Raw genomic sequence first — 18,543 nt, 5'->3', positions numbered from 1 at the left:
TGTCATCCTATATTTTCAAGTCCAGCATTTGTAAAGAATACGATATTTCCAAGTTTAAAGGCTAGAGAGATCATTATGGGATTTAAATTTAATTTCTGTGTTTTGAGAAACATAATTATGAGTTTTTGGTCAAAATTAATCATTGACTTTTCCATGATGGGTCAAAATTAATCATCACTTACTTTATCTTGTTTTATTTTCAAGGAAAGATAAACATGAAGGAAAAGGAGAAAAAAGAAAAAGAAAAAGAAAAAGGTATAACCTAACTTTGAAAATAAAACCAATTTTTAATACATCCCATTGCCATTTTGTCAAAAGCTCAAAAGACAATAAAATTTCTCATATTGAATGATTTTGTTCCTTCTGAAAACCCACTTGTTTTACACATGCACATATTTATCTTGTGGTATAAAATAAGTCACATTAGCCCCTTTTTCCTGAAAATGGAAGCCATATTATTTAACATTGTGAAAATAAACATATGGTTTAGTTAATTAACGAATCAATAAACAAGTTAACTAATATAATTGTCACATCATGTTGTGCTTTCGGTTATTCTATTTTGATTAAAGATAATTTTCCTTCTTTTAATTAAGGAAAATAGGGGGAAAATAACAAAGCTTAAACGAGTTGAAGGTATTTTAGTCTAATCATACCAGTTATATATTTAGCTAGTTAATTGAAGTTAATTCAAATTTTTTTTTAATTGATTTTTTTAAAAAAATTATCATTTAATATTAGTTTAATTTAGAATTGAAATTTATAATTTGATTCGATTTATTTTTTATAGGGCTATTTCGATCTCATGATCCGGGTAATAGATCTAACATACTAATTTGATTCAATTTACTTTTTATATGGTTATCTCGGTCAAATGATCCGGCTAATAAATTTGACATACTAACTTAGGTTAACCCGGATCAATCCACTAAGTTGTTATCTTAATTTTTAAAACAATGTATCATTTTAATTTTTTAAGTAAAATTATATATTTTTATTTATCATATAGATTGTTTTTTTATTCATAAAATTAACTGTATTATAATGAATTAACTCCTATATGACTTAAATTCTTTCTTTTTTTATTTTTTAAAAACCTTGTTAGCAATGCCTAGCTATCATTTTTATATTAAAAAAAAATTCAATCTAAAATATAGGAATGCTAAAATATATATCAGTGAGACACATGTTAATAATATAACATTAACTAAAATATATATATATATATAGGAATGCTCAGGGTACACCCTAAAATGATTTAAATATGGTTTCTAGATTTCAAATTAAATAAAATCAATTTAAAAGGATAGAAGTTTGAATCTGTTTCAGCTCAAATTTTGGAATTTTTAAAAGGTGATTAAAAATAAATGCTTTGGCATTGGGAATTGGAGATTATTATATCTTGTTCTTTTTCTTAATAATCGAACTTATTTCTTAAAATACGCAACAATTATTATAGTTGGTGTCCACATAGCATCATCTTTCGAGTGCTTGTCGCCTTACCTGCCTCCACGGCTGCTTCTGCTCCCTGTGAAATAGGTGGCTGTTGTCGCCTCACCTGCCTCTACAATCCCCTTGTTTCCTGCCTATCCAAGCCCCATACAGACATTAAACGAGGAGCTCCAGCTTATCACAAAGAAGATATAATTTAAAATTAAACTACTAATTGTAGGGCTTTACCCCAAAGGGAGCCCTTCCAGAAATTCTCGAAGGCACTGGGCCAGGCCCAGGCCTAAGAGGGGGTTTGGAAATAGTTTTCAACCAGCAATTGACGCGCCTCGGTTAGAACCTCACTAGCTGCGTCATTGCCCCAAGCGCGAAGATGGGTATTTAAAGGAACACGGTTTCACTTTTATAGTGCAACATTTGTTTCTCTACTGTTTGTCTTGTCGATGTGGGATATGACCACTGAGAGTTCAGGCTTGTAATCCAGCTTCCTTGATCATTTGGCGAAATAAGACTTGAGCTGGTCTTTTGATGGAAAGATTACACCGAGCTTCAGCATTAGGCAACTAAATTGCTTCCTTTTGCTGGAAGATTGCAATTGATTTCGGGGATACACGGTGTTCAAAAACATTAAAAAAATTAATTTTAAACAAAAAATTTCAAAATTTACCTATAGCCGTTTAGAACGGAATACCAAATGGTGCGATTCATCTTCCAGCTCGTGTTCAAAATTACGGGTGCTCTATTCTTCTTCTATCAGCAGTTCAAAATCACACAATGGTTTCACTAATTTGTGAAAGAAGAAATATATGTGCAGTTCATTTCTGACGAACTTTTTTTTAACTTCCTTACACTCCTATCCACAATTATAGCCTCCATAAACGAAGAGGACTTAACCTTCAGCTGCTCATATGGATAGACAAAGACTACAGCGTCATTCAAGTCGGGATTGAAAAATCTGCAAGTGGCAATGTTTGAGAACAAGATTCAGCGGGAAGGTTTTAAACCAATTTCTTGAAGAAGGGTTAAGCAAGATCCTCTTCTCATGCAAGGCACTACCCTGATGCACACAAACCAACATCTCAGTGATTGCAGCAAATAGAAATTACCAGTAGAAGCAACCGTCTCCTTCTTTCACTTTGTTAATTATCAAAACAAAACCAAAACACATTAAATTAATACTCACTTTAAAACCAATCACAACATGAGCAAATAAAATAGCTTATCTAACTAATAGAGTGATATTGACACCACGGATGTCGATTTTGAAAGCAGGAAACGAACAATGACTTTGAATTTAAACGTCTATACCCTGTAGCTGATCAGTGGCATTGTCTTATCCTGAGTAGTTTAGCCTGTGCATTGGACTGAGGCTTGAAGGCACGGGGTTAAAATCTTGAAATAGCAAACAAAGAATATGTGTATGAAGGGATTTGCTATGCAAGGTAGTATGAAGGGATTTGCTCCCGATTTTCTGAAATGGAATGTTATATAAGCATGCTAAAACCAATTTAAACGTACTTTTAAGATTCCAAATCTTGAAATGTGCATGGAATAACATGGAAGCATTATTTGATGGAGCAAAACTGATATATTGGGGGGGGGATCCATTGACAAACTTGCATCCCCTTGTTTACTACAAGTTTGGAGGCCATCTAAGGCAGTCTCCTTCATGTGGTCTGTGTGGTGAGATGTTACGGCACCTTTTTTCTAGTTTTTTCTGTTATTTAGGATGTGTGGATGAGGTTGTTTGTTTTTAGTGTTGAACAGTGGATCTTCCTTCTGAGCTTGGAGTATTGGTTATTGACAAATTTCATGGAGTTCGGGATCGCAAAACATTGAAGATTCTTCTTAACTCCACTATCTACTGTCATTCAGAGTCTTTGTAATTAAAAAGAAAAAAAAGAAAACAAGACAACTTTTAAGAACCAAAATCTTCAGGCACCTATGATGCAATAAAGGTTTTGGTTTTCTCAGGTGAGTTTATTTTGCAGCAATTTGCCAGCGCTTGTTTTTTAAGATGTTATGCCTTTTCAGGAGGATGCTTATTCTTCTCTTCTGTATATTTGTTTCCATCTTAATAAAATATATTCCGAAGTCCATTCAGTGTGTTTTTTATGTTGTACTTGCTGAAATTTAAGTTTAGTGTATAATGTCAAATTGTCAATCCTCTTAAATTGCCGGTATTGCCTCTGAATATTTTCTGTGTTGCTTTCGGCGATGCAGTACTTGGAACTCCTCCCTTGCCCCACCTCCCCTCTTGAATAACGAGTTTTAGCTGTCAAGTTGCGCGGATCCCTACTGATGGTTCGGGAAAATAATTTTTTTAAAAAAAGTTCTAATACTTTTCCTCTATCTTCGTTACAGTGGTGAACGTTATGTTGGTGAAATGTGGGCTTACGAAATTCATTGTATTTTTTTTTTTATTTATTTAACGTGGGTGTCCGGGCCAGCTTGCGCGCACCTCGACTAATTCCACGGGCCCTGAAGTTAACGACCATGTAAGTCTCCAGTGGCCATCATATGAGCAACCACAATGCTCGAACCTGAGACCACAGAGGGAGCAAATCTCTTGGTCCCAAGCTTTTACCATTGTACTTTAGTATATCAGGTGGTTGTTTAACATTTGCTATATTTGTTTTGATCTGTAGTGCCATTCACAGGGACTGGAATTCAATGTGGATGACATGATCGTGAAAATGGCAAGCCAAGACCAAACAAAAATACTGCACATCAAACAGCAGCTGGTCACCTTAATAGACCATACTCCAAATCACGCAGTATACCCTTTTGTATGCTCTCTTTTCCTTCATGTCTGCTTCTCTAGAAATTTCGTTTTTTGTGCGAACGAGTCTTTAGTCTAGCAGCACTCTTCTTTAAAAAGCAAGGGCAGGTGTAGCAGTGTAGGTCTCTGGTTTGAGTCTTACCTTGTTCTACTTGGATTTTAGAAAAACAAAGGACAATGCAATTGTCACTGTTTAGTTTCCTATTTGATTTGATTTATTCATACATATGATACAGGAAGCAATTATGGATTTAAATGAAGAAGGGGGATCGACCAAGGGAGAAAGTATGATGTTCTTCAGGTTCATGTGGCTAAATTAATTGAGCAATTAGAGAAACTCGTGGAGAAAGAAGAGCTAGTTTTTACTTCTGAGAATCGTTAAATGCTTCCAGCTGAGGATACAGGTTCCCCTGCTGATTTAAAGCAGGGAAATCAGCAGTCCGTGCAGTGTGAACAAAATCTTGTGTGCTAACATTAGCAGGGTATTGGATTTGGGCTGCTAATGCATGCCTAAATAGGCAGTAGCTTCAATGCTAAACCATATTAAATTTATGAATTGCCAAAAAGATAAACATATTAATAACCGAAAGATTGTGTATTATATGATCAATATAATAAAACATTATCAAATTTTCAGCAAACATTATTACATTGTTCTTAGAAAATACTACACGAGACATTGGCTAGTTGTACAATAAGAGTGCAAAGCGACATTCATGTCAGAACTACGAAGGATGGGAGACAAGAGCATGTTTATCGAGATTAAAGGATGGAGTTAACGAGTTATGATAAATCCATGGTAAAATAAAGATTTTTGGCAAATGCAGGATCTAAGGGAAACTTTTATAATAGTTGGAGAATCTTAATGTAAATGGCCCTTTTGAAAAATGCACTAAAAGTTTCATTAGATCCTAGACTAAACAACAGGTACATCCTTTTCTTTCTTCATTGCTCCCATTTCACTTGCAAGTGAAATTCTATTCATGCGACTAAAACAAAATTTGTCAGACCATAACAGGTTAATATGCGTGTAAGAGCTTCTGTTGATGCCTTTCAATGCTTAATCAAGAATGACAGTGAAGATGAATATGGGACAGAATTCTGATGTCTTGTCGTTTCCAGGCAAGTTTCCTTGTAAAGATCAGCAATGTCAGGGCAAATCAAAACCATTCCGTTCAATATCCCATTGACTACTAGTTGTGTTTGAGCTTCCATACTCAGAGCATGACTTCCCAATGATAGCTAGCTACCAGATGGCGTTGAAGATCAAGTTCTTGAGCAGTTCACTGGGATTTTCTTGTTTTGCTTGAAACACAGGCCCCTCTCGGTTCCAAATAGAACATCTGATTTCTAATATTAAGGGAGTCTAAAATGTCTATGCTTTGAGCATCGTTACAATACTAAATTATCATGCAGCTACCCCTTTTGTCAGCAAAGCATGGTCACCTTCTTTAGAGGAAAACCCTACTCTGAAAACAACTGAACTGCAACACCAAGATGTCACAATTTCTAGTTGTTAAATGACAGAGTTTAAGCACAATCATTATAACCCTACTCTGAAAACAACTGAACTGCAACACCAAGATGTCACAATTTCTAGTTGTTAAATGACAGAGTTTAAGCACAATCATTATCTCATTAATTCAAAAAAAAAATTTATTTGAACAATTAAGCAAAAGCACTCCGATTGCTAAAACAGAGGAGGGTGGAGGGGGGACAGATAATCAAATTAGGCTCTAAAAATAGAAACTTGTAGCTCAATTGGAGTCGTAGGAATCCTCCTGTGAGGTTAGGATTTATCTTTGTTGTTTCTTTCCTAAATCATGTTTTTTTTAATTAATATGATTGTTCGGATTAACTTACGCATATCTCAATTAAACTCACAGATTCTAAAATTAACAACCATATAAATTTCCTGTTAAGCTACATCATCTATGTTATTGTCTTAAACCGTAAGGTGGGTTTACTGCTTACTTTTCTACTGGCTGGGTAATGGGTTTTAGCCCTTTTCTGTGATTAATGTAAGTCTAACCTTCATTATGTTTATGGTGGGAGTAAAACCTCCTTCACCTTCATTATATTGTGCAATAAATAACATGCATCAATTTTGACAAATATGTACGACAAAATATAATAATCTTAAAACAATGATCTTTTATCATTAATTAAGAAAAAGATTAATTATATTCTTAGTGTAATTACCACTTCCTTTTTTTTTTTCTTTGGGTTATAAAAACAAGTCGTTGCTATATTATTACCATAAAAGATTTATATTTATTCTTAATTGGAGTGTAAATATAAAATATATATTTTAGCTTTCTCAATGTTCTATTTATAAATGTAAATAATTTAGAGAAATGATATTTTTAATTGTGTTTTGCAATAAACTCTTTCAATGTATAATTTGTTTTTTGTCAAGTATTTATCTTGATTTTGAGAATGTATATTTTGTTAAATAGGATTCAAGAGTTTCACCTAATAGTTTAGATGAAAGAAGAATAACTTCGTCAACTTTCAAATTAAAGAAGTTAGTGGAATTGGTGTGTATTATTTTTGTGTTACAATATGTTTTTTTAAAATTATTTCTCAGTAAAGTCACATACGAAAACAAATTTATGGAAGAAAACAAATTTATGGAAGTGAATTTCTTTCTAAAGGGTCCGTGTAATTGTAGTTATTGTCATTATCATGACAACTGTGGGCAAATGCAGTTTTTCCTATACTTATCTGCTGGTTTAATTTAATTTAATTTAATTGTTTAATTCCTATCATTGCATTGCCTGATATTATCTTCTTCGCAAGAAGTTCTGAGACGAAAGGGTGTTGAAAGGGTTGTCAGCCTGATCAGCCTAGTGCAAGAAATAATTATGATGGCGACCTCTCCCTTCCGAAGTGAAAGAAAGTTCGAGCAAGGAGGTCCTGTCTAATCTTTTGAACAAATACAGATCGATCTTCCAGTCAAGTTCCCCCCCACCATTTCTAAGCATTTGCCGTGTAGACCAGACAATCCATGCCGGCTCTTGCTCTAGCAGCCTAACATTTTTAACCTTGTCCAAGGGGTCGTATCAATTGCTAGCTAGTTAGACGCGTTCTCTTTCTTCAGCCCTCCTTGGCTGCTTAAGAAGCTGGACATTGCAGATGGTCTCCTCAGTATTTCTCTGTTGACACTTGGCTTCAGACTTCATTTCAAGTATAATTTATCTTAATTTATTTTTTAAATTATATTTACCTGCTTGCTTGCCTAACTAGAATGGGAACAGATCAACTCCATGTTCAAATCAGTCATAACAATGATAAACATTGAAGTAACAAATATCTTATATTAAAGGAAATGATCATAGAGTTATTTATCAATGTTCTTGGCTTAAGTTTTCGTTGTTAGGGCTTCATGCAGTCCTGGAGGCAATCAGTGCGTCTGTCTTTGTTTATATATTATCGCAAGAAGAGAGAGCAAAAAGATTGGATTTGCCTGGTAGCAAACAAAGATTAACGAAGAGAGGAGGTGAAAATAATCTTGAGTAATTGCATTTCGTACTTTGTGATTTTAAAATATCAATTTTTAAGAATTATAATTCTTCTTAATAAAACTGGATATGTTGATGAACTAATCTAGGAGCAGAAGACATGGCCAAACTAGGAGCCTTTAAAAACACAAGAAAACTAGACTCGTATAATCAATACTTTTTCCTTCAATAATGAAAAAAGAAAAAAGAAAAAAAAAGGAGTAATATAATCATATATCACACCAGTAGTAGATCCTGATTCTGATTTGTGGGATCCACTCAACCCGACAAGCAGGTCTCTCAAACCCTATGGCTGTTGGCCTTACTCATCTTCCAATCCTAACAACTTCACAACCATCAACCAATGTTTTTGATTGCGGTTCTGTGTTCATCTCCCTTTCAAGTTCACACGCTTTTTCTCAAACCTGCACACCACGACTACTGTATCCGAGTTACAAGTTACATGCAACAGAAGTGAAAATCATCAAGCCCCCTTTCACATCATGGAACAAAAACTAAAATGTGAATAAGAGAAAGAAAAAAGAAGAAAGAGACCAAAATCTCCACCCAAAAACATTGGCCAAGAACAAGACCATCGACTACTCTTCTGTCTTCCCATCACTTTGGTCAACTTGGAATAGCTTCTCTAAAACAAACTTCTTCTGTACAAAAATGCTAGATCAGTCTCGTGCCCATCCTGCAATTCCTTTTCCTCACTAATTTTTTTAATTAGTGGTATATTTAAATGATATAAATATATATAGAAGTTGTAAATCATAACTTAGTGGGTTGTGTGGTTGTCAGTGGAGGGCTATCCTTTGGTACTTGGTCTCTGTAGGAGAATCAAAGCCATCAGAGAGAACCCTTTTTCTATAGCAACCATGAGTGTTGGTTAATGAGTCTTGGTGGGTGAGCTGAGGTACTGCGAGTGGTGGGGGTGGTGGTGAAGGTATGGTGACAGGTGGGATCTCAAAGGAATCGAGTGGTGGTGGTGGGTGTCTCCATTGAGGAAGTGGCCCAGCTAGGAGGAGAGTCTGTAAGAGTGGACCAGCTTTCATCACTGCCTGTAAAAGCTTTCCCTTTTCAGGTAATGGCTTTTCAGGAACCAACTCAATTGCTGCTTGAGGGATAGTTTGTGGTGCTGCTGTTTGGGGCAATTGGGATGGTTGTGGAGTCTGGTCAATAACAGGAGATGAAACAATGCTCTCCTCACAATCTGATGATGAGAAGCCATTGCTGGAGTCAATTCCTCTTCTGGGTTCGTCCTCAATGCTGGAAATCCCAGAGAGAGGAGCATTTTGGTGATGTTGCTGCTGCTGGAGCAGGACCTTCTCAATGGCAAGTCTTTTCCATTTCTCTTGTGCATCGTCTCTTTCTCTGATGGCTTTGCTCAATAGATCCTTGAGATGAAACAATTGGTCATCTTTCTTTCTTAGCTCTTCTTGGACTGCTACCTTTGTTTGCTCAAGCTCTAGAGTTGTGTACAAAAGGGAATTCCTAAGGTCATCCATAGTCTGCATTAGTCAAAACACAGAGGTCCCGTCACAAATTAGCTCCTTAATATCCAAGATCAGAAACCTCATTTTGTACACTTAGCAGAAAACAAGAAAACCCCATTACACTCCTAACATCAGAGAGTATGGAAAACAGAAAGCAAAATTAATTCTAAGAGAGCCAATAGATTCAAGAAATGTATATTACCTTTCCTTGGCAGTAGTAACCCCAGCTTAGAACAGAACTTCTTTGGTTGTCCATGCTTTTCTTCACTTGACTTGTGGACTGAAGCAGAGCTATATATATTTTTTCTTTCTTTTTCCAAGGGAAAGAGAGAGGGAGAGGTGGGGGGGTTTTGAGTGGTTTAGGTAGGCAATTGCTCTTTTATAACAAGAAGCTGCTAATGCTATCAAGTTCTAGTCTCCACTGTTTTCTACGGTATGCCGTCTGTAGCTTTTCTCACTGGGAGAGGGTTGGACAAAAGCACAAAAAGCCAAAGGCTCCTGATGCCAATTTTCTAATATCCTACCTCTGCTTTATCTGTCTCTTTCTCCATAGGAGATAGAGTAAAGTCAGTATTTTACACCGAGGGAAGGTCCAGTTCCGCTGTGCCATTCACCATCTTAGTCCATAACATGACAATAATCAAACTAGAGCCGTGAATTATTATGAGATGGAGCGGTGAAAGTGGGAAAAGACTAGTCTCCAGTGTACAGTGGGGGGAGCAGGAGGGTGATCAGTGAACTTTCCTAGCTACTTGCATATATTACATGGAAAAAAAATGTCGAAATATTTGTTGTTACCTTGAAACTCTCGGGGAAATTCCATGTGACCAGGCAAACTAATTTGGAAAGGGACACAGTTTAATTTGGTTTATTTTCCTCGTTTTTGGAGCTTAAAAATTGTCATTTTTCTTTTCTTTCTCCTCGAAACATGGCCATTGGGTGACTTTTGAGCACACATGGTATGATAACATTGGATGGTGTCGATTTTCTCCCTCGAACACTTCTTTAAATCCTGTAGCAAGATGTCTCCATTTGGAGTTCTAGTTTATTTCTAGTTTGTACTCATTTCATGCTTAGTTTTTTCCACTTGTCCTCGGTCCGTTGCCAGCCGTACTATAAGTTATTTTTAATGTAAAAGGATAAAAACCAGATCTCAATTAAAAAAATTTCAACACCCAATTGAATTAAAGAAAAAATAATGATGAGCTTTTTATTTTTAAATTTTGAGAAGATAATATTTTGGATTTAAATAAAACTCATGATTTAAATTAGAAATTTATTCAGGTTTAATGTTTTTTTTTTAAATTTATTTTTTATTTAATTATATAATACTAAAAATAACCATTCACACGGGGAAGAGATAAAATAAAATCAAAGATAAAAACAAAAAACATATATAATTTTATAGAATTTAAATTTAAATCTAAGAGGAAAAAAAATTAAAGGGTAAAAAAGGTTAAGCCTACATGCCTAGCCCTTTTATTTTTTTTCCTTGATATAAAAAATCAAACAACATGTTGTCTTGGAGCCCAGATTTTTGACCATTAATGAGGTGGTTGAAAAATAAAAGCCAGGATCTTTGGACCTAAAAAATAAGTTTTCAATCTATTTTTACCTAAAAACCTAATAAACACTCTTAAAAGATCTAAAAACTAATCTCTCAACTCAAAATAGTTCTAGATTGGTCCAAAAACATAGAATAAAATCAGGGAAAATGTTTCTTAACCTCGATATAAATTTTACAGCACGGAAAAGGTCAAAAAATACCAAAACAAAAACCTTATTAAATGAAACTCATCGACACCAAAAATGACTTTATTTCATGGTTGAAAGTTAGCCAACCTTTAATTTTCTCTCTCCTACATTGTTTTTCAAAGACTTTCTCTATCATTCCTCAAATTCAAGAATGAAAAAATAAACAAAATGAATTTTTAAACCAAAATAAAAATTGCAAAAAAATAAAGTGATGAAAATGAAAAAGGATAAAATTTTGAAAGCAAAAAAAAAAATCATGATACTCCGACCTCATACATATCCCTTGTAAGTCGTGAGTATCACTGACCAACAAGAATAAAAGGTAGCAAATGACCTGAATGGATTGAACTCGTATGTACATAACCCAAGACGCACATTTCTTGATTCCACTAAAAAATGACGATGCATCCTATTAAAATGTTTTTAGGCTTCACTATCAAAAGGGTACATCATCACTCCATCCACCGTATCATGTGAATGATGCATTTTATGTGCTTAACAATCTTTATTGACATGAATAACATTTGCAGTCTATATGTGATTTTAAAGTATCTAAGTTTTCTACATGCGACAAGAGTCCCTCCCCTACAAGTTCTGAGTTTATAACGAGCATGCCCACATGTTTTATACTCGGTCAACTCTGTATTTTCAAGGTAGTACAACATGCAGAAGCTTGGACACGTGTTAATTTTCTAGTATCCTAGACCGAAGGGTTTCATCATGGATTTAGCTGCATAAAAGTTCCCTTTCAACCTATTCCCTTCAGGTAAAATGTTTTTCTCTCATTCAACAATTTTTTCATAGTCGTCCTCACTCAACTCATGATCCGACTTCATGGTAGACACCCTGTGCAACAATCGATAATTTACTGTGATTTGTGCACCCATCCCATAATGGTTCGTCATAATCTTTCAAAAGATAAAAAAAAATATGGTCGCGTCTGCATTAGATTCTTCATCTATTATTGAACATTGACTAGCATAACCTCGATTATTCACTTCGCATAAATAACCATATTTTTATAAGGATTACTATTGTCATCTACAACTTCATGCACGTTGTTAGAACTAAAAGTTGACCCCACCATCATTTCTACTATGGTCTCATGAGGAACATATGATTCTTCATGTGCAAACCAACACATGTATCTCTCAATGAACTCTTTTTGTAGGAGATGCATTGTTATAACATCTGGATCGAGAAACTCTTTATTTTTACACCTCTTACATAGACATATAATATTACCTCTACTAATATATCTCGTATTAGATAGTGCGTAATTAATAAAACCTTGAACCACAATACAATAATTCATCCTACGCAACTCTTTGGGTGAATCTCGCTACATTCATGAACGATCATTTATTACTTATGTCAAACCTACATAGAATATTGATGACAACATGTATTAATTAATTATATAAACTAAATAAATAACATAACATTGGTTTAATTCAAACTTATTTAAACTGCTTTAATAGTACAACTAATTCATTATCAATTATCTATATAAATTCAAATTTCTATATATTTACCAAAAATTTCAACTCAACAATAAAATCGACAAAATATAAAACGGACTTGTTAAATAAGCTATTATTTATTTCATCACAAAACATCTAAGTCATAAATTCAAATTAAATTTCATCAATTTACAAACAATACAATTTTATAAAATCTCAAACAAATCCTAAAATGTACAAATAATATATTCATACAATAAATTTTTGTGGGAAAAAACTATAAAATAAGTAAACACCCAAACAAAATACATAAAATACAAAAATATACAATAAAAAAATATGAAGTTTTGCTTACTTGAAGTGGGGGAACCCTCAATAAAATTTAAATCAAAACAAAGATGTTGACAAATTAAGTGTTGGGATGACTGTATTTGTAGTGGTATGTTGATTTGTGATAACATTGGGAGAGAGGAGGGCCACTCGTCAAGTTATAAGTTAAATATTATAGATGAATTTTTCAATGGATTTAAATCCATCAGTAATTTTATTTGTAAAAATAACACATCATCATAGTTTTTGGCTTTGTTTTTCATTTTTTCTCTTCTCACTGTAATTCTTTCGGCATGTAAATAGGGAGTATTTTTGTTGGTGTTTAATGATGGATCCTGCAATGACATATTCAGTCGGAAAAATTCACCGCAGTATCAAATTTGAATGACAAAATATTTTGTTGGTATATCCGTTTGTATTTGCTAATTTTTTGGTAGTGTAAGAAAAATAAATTTTTAAATCAAATTTGAGTATTAAAAAAATAAATAGACAGTCAAGGTTGAAAAATATAAGTAAAAGGACAAAAATATAATTTAGATTAGCCATGACTTTTCTCCATGTTTTCCACTTTAGTTTCCTGTTATTGAGTTTTTTTCTTCCTTCACAAAATTTCACAAATTGAGTATCCAATTGGGTATATAAAGATGCAAATAAAAAAAAATATACGACAAAAAAATACTACAGTATGTAAAGTAACCAACCCCATTCTATTTTAGCTGTTAAAGTATTTTCTTCTAATGAAACAGATTTCTATGCTTAATAAATTTAATTTATTCGATCATTATGAATTATCATCCATTGTGTAATCCAAAACCCTTTAAATCTCTAAAAATAAATACAATATTATTGATTTTTTGTCTATTAATTATTAATACGTATGTAATTTAATACAACAATTTAAACTTATATTCAAGAAAATACGTGTTCAATAGATAAAGAAACTATTATCAGAAAAAAACAATAATTCGTGATGTAGGCAATGCAAAATAATAAAAAAAATGAAATACATATAAGATAAAGATATTAAATGGTTTTAACATTCAAATTGAAATCAATATAAATTAAGTATCGATACAAAAGAATTAATTTTGTAAAATAATTATATTTAATTAATATTCATATGCCTTTGATTTTTCTTATGTTATTGACCAAGCTTGATCAGCTAAATAAAAAAAAGTATTAATTGAATATCATGATATTCAAATCATTTTTCAAGTTCAAGATAAAAAAACTAAATAAATTAAATTGAACTTAGAATTCAATTTTCTTTTTGACTAACAATACAATACACAAATCCAGAAATCAAAATAAAAACAACCAAGAAATTTCAAAACAAATCGAGTCACAATCCACCATCTTCCATCCTTTTCATTACCATCCCTAACCACCTACAACTCCTACAAGTTGTAATCAACACAAAAATCAAAATTTGGGGTTTCAACTTTGTTTTATTAATAAAAAAAACCACTCAAGCTATGAAAAGTAGGAAATTGAAAACAAATCGACCAATATCTGGAAATTTGCTTTGCACAAAGTCCTCTCCTTGTCTGCAGCGACCAACTTGTTTCCTTTCTTTGTTAGCTGCTAACAAGTGGAATTATGTTTCACTTCTAGAGAGATTGGGGACATTATTGTAGTAACGAACGAGAAAATCAAAGAAAGAAATCTTGACAATGAGAGTCAATGTTACAGTACTGAATAAGAGAGACTCAAAATAATTATGCTCTTAATTTCAAGTTTAATTAAGAACTCAAAGAAAATCTTTTAAAGATTGAAAGTTTGAGCTTCAATCTCACTGCATAATTGAAAATTTGAAATTCAATCTTTCCCAAAAAAAAAAAAAATTGAAATAAAGAAAAACCTGTTTTACTTTCACCAATATTAATACAAGATCGAACAAACCCAAATTTAAAATCTTCTAAATCCCAAATCGAACTCTCCATCAACCACTACGCCTCAAACAGAAGAAGTCTACATGGCATGTAAATTATTTTTGCTCAGCAAAAAAATTCATACCTGAAATTTATTTATGATTTTTGGTTTAGGAATAATACTTTTGGTAGAAAAAAGATATTTTAACATTTTATTTAGTACTTTACTTTGAAGCGTCCAAAACCTAAAATAATATTTTTTTTATTTTTAGTTTTTCATATAACACATCCTCTTATAGTTGCTCCAAGAGTTGTTAGAGAATAATATAAATCATATCTTAGGACCTCACTTAAAAGTTTAAGTTTTTGGGTTAAGATGGTTGTTTGACATATTATCAGAGCCTTGATGACCAAGTAGTCACGAGTTCGAATCTCACCATCCTCATTTATTTGATAAAAATTAAGCACAAGGTATTGTGGGCCTGTGCAAGTTTTAAGCCCAAAGAACTTTCACTTGAGGAAGTGTATTAGAGAATAATATAAATCATATTTTAAAATCTCATCTAAAAACAAAAAAAAACTGGTTTAAAAAGAAAAATAAAACACGAAAAGAGAGAAAATAAAACTTGATTGAAAAGAAAGAAGAATGATTGTGTTTCTAGGATTGAGTTAGTAATATAAAAGACATTTTTATTTTCTCATCAAAATCTTAAATTGATATTAACTTGATATATAAAATATAATTTTTAAAGGACGGGAGAAAATAAAATCTTAGAAGAGGTATAATTAAGAAAATAACTTATAATTAATATTTGAGATTGACTTGTTGCTCAAATTCACTTGCACGAGAAAAAATAGAAACGGAAGTGTTTTTTTAAATCCAAATAAAATGTAGCTACTATTTCTTAATTTGAAACCTTTGAATATATGATTATTTTCATCAAACAAAACGGCAGAAATTTCTCCCACGAGGGCTGCCTCGTCCATACAAAACACTCCATAGTCCAAAACATGTCTTCTCTTTGATTTTTCTCTTTTTTTTTTTTTTCCGTGATGGAATTTGATTTCTTTTCCTCTTGTAATATAAATCGTGGAGGACAATGATGACTTTAATAAAAAGACAGAAAACAAAAACCATCTAGGTGGTGGTCCAGTGGTAAGAGTTTGAGACCAAGAGGTTTCCTCCCTCTGTGGTCTCAGGTTCAAGCCCTATGGTTACTCATATGATGGCAACTGGAGGCTTACATGGTCGTTAACTTCAGAGCCCGTGGGATTAGTCGAGGTGCGCGTAAGCTGGCCCGGACACCCACGTTAAACTAAAAAAAAAGACAGAAGACAAAGCACACATTAACAAAATATTAAAAAAACATTAAAGGAATGAAATATATGCTTAAAACCCTAATCTTTAACTTCGTATGGATCAAGAATTAAGAGGGATGTCTGAACAGCCTTGGACTCGGAATCCTGAAGGCGGCTGCTTTCTGAAAGAAGTCGTTGAATAGGAATATTTTAGTGCGATGGTAAAACAATTAACTAATTTAGAAGTTACTTTTAGGAAGGATTCTTTCACGGTTTCACTTGGAAACTCGAAAGAATTTTTTTTTTTCAATGGGTTTAAGGAATTAAATAATCTAATTGCAGGTAATAATTACTTGTCTTCTGGTGTTTCATATCTCTCTGTTAATGTCCGTAGAGTATTTTTGGATTAGTTTTTTTGTTCCATCGAAATAAAATTTCATTTTAGAACAATATTAAAGACAAAACTTGGTGTATTTAAAAGAATTTAATAATATTTTCTAAATACTAATTCTAAGCTTTTAATTCAAAAGTAAATGTAATTTCGGTGAGTATAGCAAACACGTTTCCAAACATAAAAATTATTATTTTTAAGGTATTAACTATCCCATTATATGATCTCTTTAATATTAATATATTAAAATTAATAAATCAAAATCAAAATCAAAATGAAATAAGTATTCCTAAGCCTTCCTTAGAATTTAAACACAAGAAATTAAGTGTTAATAACTACTAGGAGTAGGATGTCTGCATATCATTATGATGGAGTATTTTAAGTCAAGCAATGGTTGAACTATTTTCCTGTAGTGTTAGCGTATTTTCTTGCCTTGGAGCGCATATAATTAATTATGTACTAATAATGAGTTATAGCATGTTGGGAGGAACTTAAATTGAAGTTATCGTTGGAAGCTCTGTCCTCCTCCATGGTTTCTAGAATAAATTCAATATTGTATATAGAAGTCGTCTAAAGGAAATATTCACATTATAATTCTTCAAAGTCTTGGATTAATTTTTGCTGGATTTAGGAAGCAAATAATCGGCATGTCTTTCTTGACAAACACATACACATACGATGACAAATAAATTATTCGTTATACATCTCATGTCTCTCGTTTTTGACTCGAGAGCTTCCTTGCATGTGCCATTCATACTCCCCACACAATGCATTCAAAGCACCGCGCGACAGATGTTCATAATTTGCACAAAAATCTAATCCTCCCCCTTCCTTCCGCTTTCATCTTCCATGGAACCAAGGGAGTCAATCCAATATATATATATATATATAGTTTAAATGGTCAGAAAAAGGAGCTGGTACTAACCAAATTTTTCCCACCAATATATGTCCAAAGAAAGGGATTGGACCCCTTATGAACAAGAAAGTCCTCCTTGTGGGAAAGGAGGCTTGTTTGACTAATTTAAGACTCGCCCTTTTACAAGATAATCCCTTATTAAATTAAACATGCCATGCTCTTTTTTCCAAGTTTTCACAAAGCTAGAGCATTTAGTTTATGTCTCGAGATAAGATAAAGATTACTAAGAACGGAAAAAAAAAACATGATTTTTTTAATGTTTAAATCAAACTAAAATAAGATAAGATAAAGATAATCCCTTATTAAGCTAAACATGCCATGATTTTGGTATGAAATTTGGCATTTTTTCTTTAAAGGGTTTAGTTTCATAAGTATTACTCAATCGTGAATCGTTCCAAGAACAAGGATTATGTGTATTTTAAGGGTGTTTTTTTTTTTAATTATGGATGTTCGAATCAGTTTTAATCTCCCAATGTCTTGAAGTTAACTATGTAAACTTCCAGTAGCTCTGAGATTTGTGGTACTCGAACTGGTAATCTCTAGAAAACAAACTCAGGGTTTAACCAGTTAAGCTACACCTCTTGAATTATATTCTAAGTTATCGTAATGGGCATTTCCATTTCCATGTGAAGTATCTTTTATTTATAATTACATATTACTTTCCACTTATCAAATCAGTTAGAAAAGTCTACAATTTTGAATCCAACTGGCATTGATACTTCAATTTTGTCAAAGGAAGCACTCTTACAAATAAAATGTGACGAAATTGTTAAAGACACATGCTTCTGCTTGTGAGATAATTTGATAGTTTCAAAAAAATAATAATGAACGTGCATCTTTGGGCAAAATAGTAATTATAATAATTGAGGCTAGTTACAATTTTAGAACATTCAAATCATTTGTGCCTAGAAAGTTGTTTTTATTTAATAATACATGGTATTTTTTAGTGACTTTGTACATCTATCAATATTAACTCTTTTTTTCAATAATTTTAAAGATATTTTTATTTTATTTTTCTGACATATTTAAAGGATGGCTTATAAATATAAAAGAACTTCTATATATATGTTTCATTATAATAAAAACTAAGATTCTTTTATTATTATCAAATAATCATTTCAATTCAAAAATTTAAAGTCTTAAGTTAACTCAATAAATGATTTTATGTTATTTTTTAGCACATCTTTTCAAGTAAAAATCTTTTAAAGTTAAAATTTACATCAGAGCCTTACTATCTTTTACATAGTTTAATTAATTTAATTACAGAGAATAGAGTTAATGAAAT

The 18,543-nt window shown here is 32.6% G+C and overlaps 1 protein-coding gene and 1 non-coding gene across 2 annotated transcripts; both read right to left on the bottom strand.

Moving 5' to 3' along the window:
• Nucleotides 1-1,672: 1,672 nt before the first annotated feature.
• On the bottom strand, nt 1,673-1,824 carry LOC112327391 (U4 spliceosomal RNA). The gene has a single exon (XR_002981607.1). It is a non-coding gene; the product is annotated as a U4 spliceosomal RNA (small nuclear RNA).
• Nucleotides 1,825-7,873: 6,049 nt separating this feature from the next.
• Nucleotides 7,874-9,712, bottom strand: LOC18098246 (uncharacterized). Its single transcript, XM_024598612.2, has 2 exons — nt 9,436-9,712; nt 7,874-9,248 (listed from the first exon to the last, which is right to left on the bottom strand). The coding sequence occupies exons 1-2, from the start codon at nt 9,487-9,489 to the stop codon at nt 8,535-8,537; spliced, it is 768 nt and encodes a 255-aa protein (XP_024454380.1). The 5' UTR covers nt 9,490-9,712; the 3' UTR covers nt 7,874-8,534.
• Nucleotides 9,713-18,543: the final 8,831 nt, after the last annotated feature.

Source organism: Populus trichocarpa, chromosome 4 (genome assembly GCF_000002775.5).
Source record: "Populus trichocarpa isolate Nisqually-1 chromosome 4, P.trichocarpa_v4.1, whole genome shotgun sequence".
Taxonomy (NCBI): domain Eukaryota; kingdom Viridiplantae; phylum Streptophyta; class Magnoliopsida; order Malpighiales; family Salicaceae; genus Populus; species Populus trichocarpa.
Note: the sequence above shows the minus strand (reverse complement) of the source record. Positions and strands in the feature narration are given on the sequence as shown.

Bases quoted from the DNA above. Each gene is read 5' to 3' on its own strand.
- LOC18098246 (XM_024598612.2), bottom strand. From the start codon at position 9,489: ATGGACAACCAAAGAAGTTCTGTTCTAAGCTGGGGTTACTACTGCCAA. The intron at 9,249-9,435 runs GTAATATACATT...TGACTAATGCAG, and splicing joins GTTACTACTGCCAAGGAAAG to ACTATGGATGACCTTAGGAA.